General features: G+C 47.6%; 1 protein-coding gene across 2 annotated transcripts in view; it reads right to left on the reverse strand.

Moving 5' to 3' along the window:
• LOC149331692 (uncharacterized) overlaps positions 1–3,829 on the reverse strand; it is a 31,839-nt gene extending 28,010 nt beyond the window's left edge. Inside the window, exons 1-2 of one of the 2 annotated variants that reach the window (XM_089556823.1) lie at positions 3,294–3,829; positions 2,166–2,263 (exon numbers count right to left, since the gene is read on the reverse strand). In XM_089556823.1, the coding sequence (XP_089412949.1) occupies positions 2,166–2,263; positions 3,294–3,475 (280 nt within the window). In that variant the 5' untranslated portion in view covers positions 3,476–3,829. The remainder of the gene's footprint in view (positions 1–2,165; positions 2,264–3,293) is intronic. The other variant, XM_089556822.1, reaches the window with a different exon arrangement.
• Between the last annotated feature and the right edge of the window lie 2,171 nt (positions 3,830–6,000).

Below are 6,000 nucleotides of genomic sequence, written 5' to 3' on the forward strand. Positions count from 1 at the left end.
TGTGTGTGTGTGTGTGTGTGTGTGTGTGTGTGTGTGTGTGTGTGTGTGTGTGTGTGTGTGTGTGTGTGTGTGTGTGTGTGTGTGTGTGTGTGTGTGTGTGTGTGTGTGTGTGTGTGTGTGTGTGTGTGTGTGTGTGTGTGTGTGTGTGTGTGTGTGTGTGTGTGTGTGTGTGTGTGTGTGTGTGTGTGTGTGTGTGTGTGTGTGTGTGTGTGTGTGTGTGTGTGTGTGTGTGTGTGTGTGTGTGTGTGTGTGTGTGTGTGTGTGTGTGTGTGTGTGTGTGTGTGTGTGTGTGTGTGTGTGTGTGTGTGTGTGTGTGTGTGTGTGTGTGTGTGTGTGTGTGTGTGTGTGTGTGTGTGTGTGTGTGTGTGTGTGTGTGTGTGTGTGTGTGTGTGTGTGTGTGTGTGTGTGTGTGTGTGTGTGTGTGTGTGTGTGTGTGTGTGTGTGTGTGTGTGTGTGTGTGTGTGTGTGTGTGTGTGTGTGTGTGTGTGTGTGTGTGTGTGTGTGTGTGTGTGTGTGTGTGTGTGTGTGTGTGTGTGTGTGTGTGTGTGTGTGTGTGTGTGTGTGTGTGTGTGTGTGTGTGTGTGTGTGTGTGTGTGTGTGTGTGTGTGTGTGTGTGTGTGTGTGTGTGTGTGTGTGTGTGTGTGTGTGTGTGTGTGTGTGTGTGTGTGTGTGTGTGTGTGTGTGTGTGTGTGTGTGTGTGTGTGTGTGTGTGTGTGTGTGTGTGTGTGTGTGTGTGTGTGTGTGTGTGTGTGTGTGTGTGTGTGTGTGTGTGTGTGTGTGTGTGTGTGTGTGTGTGTGTGTGTGTGTGTGTGTGTGTGTGTGTGTGTGTGTGTGTGTGTGTGTGTGTGTGTGTGTGTGTGTGTGTGTGTGTGTGTGTGTGTGTGTGTGTGTGTGTGTGTGTGTGTGTGTGTGTGTGTGTGTGTGTGTGTGTGTGTGTGTGTGTGTGTGTGTGTGTGTGTGTGTGTGTGTGTGTGTGTGTGTGTGTGTGTGTGTGTGTGTGTGTGTGTGTGTGTGTGTGTGTGTGTGTGTGTGTGTGTGTGTGTGTGTGTGTGTGTGTGTGTGTGTGTGTGTGTGTGTGTGTGTGTGTGTGTGTGTGTGTGTGTGTGTGTGTGTGTGTGTGTGTGTGTGTGTGTGTGTGTGTGTGTGTGTGTGTGTGTGTGGGAGACAAGGGAAGGGGAATGAGGGGCTCGTTTTACATTTAAGAGAAGCCAACAGCCACACAAGCCAAGGAACACAGGGGACTTTTTATTTTTATTTATTTATTTCGGGCAGTTGATCAATGGAGAATATTACTGAATATGTTAACGGTTAAAGATAATTCATTATAAAAGCAGAAGAAAAAATAACCACATACCGCCGGTGGGAACCGAACCCACGATCTCCGAATTACGCGTCCGGTGCTCTACCTCTGAGCTACGGTGACAGCTGTCAGATCTCCTGCTTTACAGGGCGTGATATATATATAGATAGAGCATAACTGGAGGTTTCGTCGTATGTTCCATTTGTCACTGTCCTAATTAATGCACAATTCTGGCAATATATATATATTTTCACGACCAGAGGAGCCGTGAACGTAGGCGTCGTGAAGAACCCAAGTCCGGAAGCCTTCTTTTAAATATAGAGCCAGCTTCCACGACACCGAAAAGAACAAGCGCGCTGCGAGAGCCCACCGCCGCTTCGTCGTCGTCTTCGATTCAGCGCGGAGGCCGCGCGGCGCGTTAGGCGCGTGGCATTATGTATAGTATATATATATATATATATATATATGCACGACGTGCCACCGAGCTCTGGCGCCGCTGCCATATGGAATTAGGTTTGGTTTGGTTTATGGGGTTTAACGTCCCAAAGCGACTGAGGCTATGAGAGACGCCGTAGTGAAGGGCTCCGGAAATTTCGACCACCTGGGGTTCTTTAACGTGCACTGACATCGCACAGTACAAGGGCCTCCATAGAATTGTGCATTAATTAAGACAGTGACAAATGGAACATACGAAGAAACCTCCAGTTATGCTCCATCTATGCGCTCCTGGCTTGTGTCTGCGCTGCTAAGCGCTGCATCTGAAAAATTCTCAGGCAGCGTGCTCGCCAGACTACAATGCGCGAGAAAGCACTGCACAGGGCTACAAACAGAGTGTGCGAGTGAAAAGCGCAGGGGTTATGCTCACATCCAAGGGCGCCGATCACAAAGAAGCCGATCACTCCCAAGAGGCCAATGCAGATCAGGCAGAATATGATGGCCACAATGGTGTTGTCTTTCTCGCTTCTGCACAAGAAAAAATGACACTGCACCAGACAGACAGACAGACAGACAGACAGACAGACAGACAGACAGACGGACGGACGGACGGACGGACAGACAGACAGACAGACAGACAGACAGACAGACAGACAGACAGACGGACAGACGGACAGACGGACAGACGGACAGACGGACAGACAGACAGACAGACAGACAGACAGACAGACAGACAGACGGACAGACGGACGGACGGACGGACGGACGGACGGACGGACGGACGGACGGACGGACGGACGGACGGACGGACGGACGGACGGACGGACGGACGGACGGACGGACAGACAGACAGACACAGTGCGCTAGCACAGGGGTAGCGGCAATGGAACTGGTTTGCAACAGTCCATTATGCAAAATCAAGGCGCTAGCAAACAACGACACAGAGGGGACAGGGCGCTTACTCGCAAATAGAATTTTTATTCAGAAGCTTCTATATATACAACGAAAACCAAAACAAACCCAGAGTAATCGCACGCTACATGCCGACCGATGTGCAGGGAAAGATTAACACGCGGTTTTCAATCGCTCTTTCAAAAAATTTATCTCTCTACTAGACAAGCCAACTGAAGAGTCACTAACACATGTATGCCCCGTTTCTGCGATATTATAGGCTTCAACTATCTTTCGCGTTACACGACCTCGGTGACGAAAAAGAACACACGCTTTGGAAAAGAGGGGAGAACATTTCTTCTTGCGCTTGCTGTAGTTACGGCAATGAAGAAGCATACTGTTTGAAGTGTCACCTTTTTCTATGTCTCGAGCATGTTCTATCAACCGCCCCAATCAAACATCAACCACACTGGCCTAAGTACACTTTTCCGCACGACAGGGAGTTTTTGTACACTGTGCCCACTTTGCACGCGAAGTACGGTGATATATGTCTAACAGCCCATCCTCCATTTTTTTTTTCTTTCCGCCCTGCTTCGCCTTAGCTTCAATCGCATGGCATAACGTTGATAGTTTTTTAGGAGCCGAAAACATGAAACGAATGCCATACCTGCCAGCAACTCTCTTAATCCCATGTGAAAGTCGATGCACATACGGTACTACCACGGGTTTGCTGTGTTCTTCTTTCTTGTCGTTTTTTTCTTGGCCATTTACCAAGCTAATAACCTCCTCGCTGACTCGGCCGATCATTGTGTCCCCTCTGTGTCGTTTGTTAGCGCCTTGATTTTTCATAATGAACGTATGCCAACTAGCTCAGTTTTCTGCCCTGTTGCAACAGTCCTCAGAGGACTGTCCTCGCCCGATGGGAAGGTCTACAGAAGTGCGCTAATGCACTGGGCAGTGGTGAAATTTATCATAACAGGACTTTGTATATTTAAGCTTATTCCGGTTGGCTACATCTGCGGGTGCTGGTATCCAGAGAAGTTTTCAGTCTTGCTTAGCAAGAGAGCGGAGTCGAACATTGCTGCGCTTCTGATGCGGCCTTTGAGTAACAACGTCAATGTTCGACCTTTCGAAGCCAGAACGTTAACCGAGGATAAAGTGATACCCGCGCAATCGTCCGGCGGTCGCAAGTCGTAACTCTCATCCTGGTTTGGTTTGGTTTACAGGTGTTTAACGTCCCATAGCGACTCAGGCTACGAGGGACGCCGTAGTGAAAGGCTCTGGAAATTTAAACCACCTGCGGTACATTAACGTGCATTGACATCGCACAGTACGCGGGCCTCTAGAATTTCGCCTCCATCGTAATTCGACATTGCGGTCGCGGTCGAATCCGCGTCTTTCGGGTCAGCAGCCGAACGCTATAACCACTGAGCCACCGCTGTGAAGCGTCTATATGGTGACATATAGGGACGCAGAAAAAAAATTTTAGACAGTCTATAGACTTCTGTCTATAAGGTCTATAGACGCTCTGTAAACAAATCCCAGAGAACAGTCTATAGACAATACAAATGTTTTAGCCAGTCTATAGACAATCTATAGATTTATGGTCATACACTGTTAGTAGATTTCTGTCCATAGAAAGTCTACAGACTATGAATAGACAAGAAGAAATATCTATAGGAAGGCAGTAGAGTTTATAAGAAGTCTCTAGTGTGTTTATACACCATTTTTGTAAGGGGTATAGTATACTGTCTTGAATGGCCGCCGTCAGGTTTTAGCGAACAATGAAACAGAATCACTCTGCCATGAGCGCCTTAACAGACGATATGCGAAATGCGCAGCGCCATCTCTCGGCGCTCCGAGAACTAAGTCCTCCATATTGGTACGGTACATAAAACGAAACCGCTGCCCAGCGTTGGGTTAAAACGGCTGCGCTTCGTTTGGAAAATGAAATGCCGATGCAGTGTTGCGCTACCCTCTCCACTGTGAAAAGACACTACGATGCGTGCCAGAACTAGGTGCGTTCCAGATTTTCGCTTTTCTATTTTTTTTACTCCGTCCCAACGTTTTAGTAACACAAAACGCCATGCGAGGTATCATGTGTCAGCACGCGGATCAGTGCGCAGCTTTCGCTTCCTGCGCTGATTTTTGCCAAATCTCTCGAGGTGATTTGCGTTTAAATTAAGATAAGGACCACAGCCTTTGTTGTCTCTGATCAAAATTAGAAGCCGATTTCGTGCATTTATCAACTCTCCGGTCGGGCGTGAATATATATAGACGCATACTTGAACAACGTAATAGAGAAGGTAATTTTTTTGAGCGGGCCAATCGCTCGTGCCGTGGCGAAATAAGTTCACTCGAAGAACCATATGCCGATTACTGCTTAGTTTGCTACGTGTTCAGTTAAGTTTTTCCCGTGTTGAATTAGTTTTAGAAGGGCGAGCAAACTCTCTGGACCATGCGCATATGTTATGCGCGTTAAGGAGTCTGTGAAGCAATACACCCTACGTATAAAAACTCAGGTGCGAATGCTTTATTTCTTGAGGATTCCTATACCTTCGATATCTGCGGCGACAAAAATCTAAAAAGAAAGAAGCGAATAATATAGCTACTTTATTATGAAGGAGGGACGCATTTATAAGCTAGAAAGTACGTGCAACAGTGTTTTGAAAACGCTTCAGGCCATCAGATTTTATTATCGTTGTGGCAAGCTCCAACAGCTTGCTCCGCAACAAAGCCATTTGTCCAAGTTTGGGAGTAAGCTAATTAACTTTCGGAAGCAACCGAACATGCTAATTTCGCCCCTGCACACACAGCTTGACCAGCGTATCGAGTCCGTGCATGGACCTACAGCTGTAGCATCTTTCTCTAATCAAGCCGCCGCGGTGGCTCAGTGCTTATCTGAAAAAAAAAAAAAAGCTGCGTCTTCGCTTAAAATATTTTGAATTATATGTGCATGCCTACTTTCCTCTTGTTAATGTCGACTGACTGCGTCTTAAGCAGGACGCGGTTTCAACGAATTGTGGCGAAAATCAACCGACGCCGGGCTCTGAAACGGTGACGTTGAAAACCGCGGATGCGCATTGCACATTACAGTAAAGGAATCGAATTACGCAGCTGGTCGAGGGTCTTGTGTGACTATACTGCAATGCACGAAGCTCCTGGCGTCAGCGCGAACGAAAGTTCGCACTGCCACAGAAGTTTGTCAACACACGTGCGCACTCACCGCAAAATATTCGCTCGCTATCCTACCAGATGAATTCGCGTCCACCTGGGAATAAAATAGCCATGATAATGCGTGATGCTTGAACTGGCGCTTTAATGCGAGCATTAAAACGACAACAGCACACGGTCACGGTTCGACTTTCCAACCC

Source organism: Amblyomma mixtum, chromosome 8 (genome assembly GCF_055824585.1).
Source record: "Amblyomma mixtum isolate Tamu chromosome 8, ASM5582458v1, whole genome shotgun sequence".
NCBI lineage: Eukaryota > Metazoa > Arthropoda > Arachnida > Ixodida > Ixodidae > Amblyomma > Amblyomma mixtum.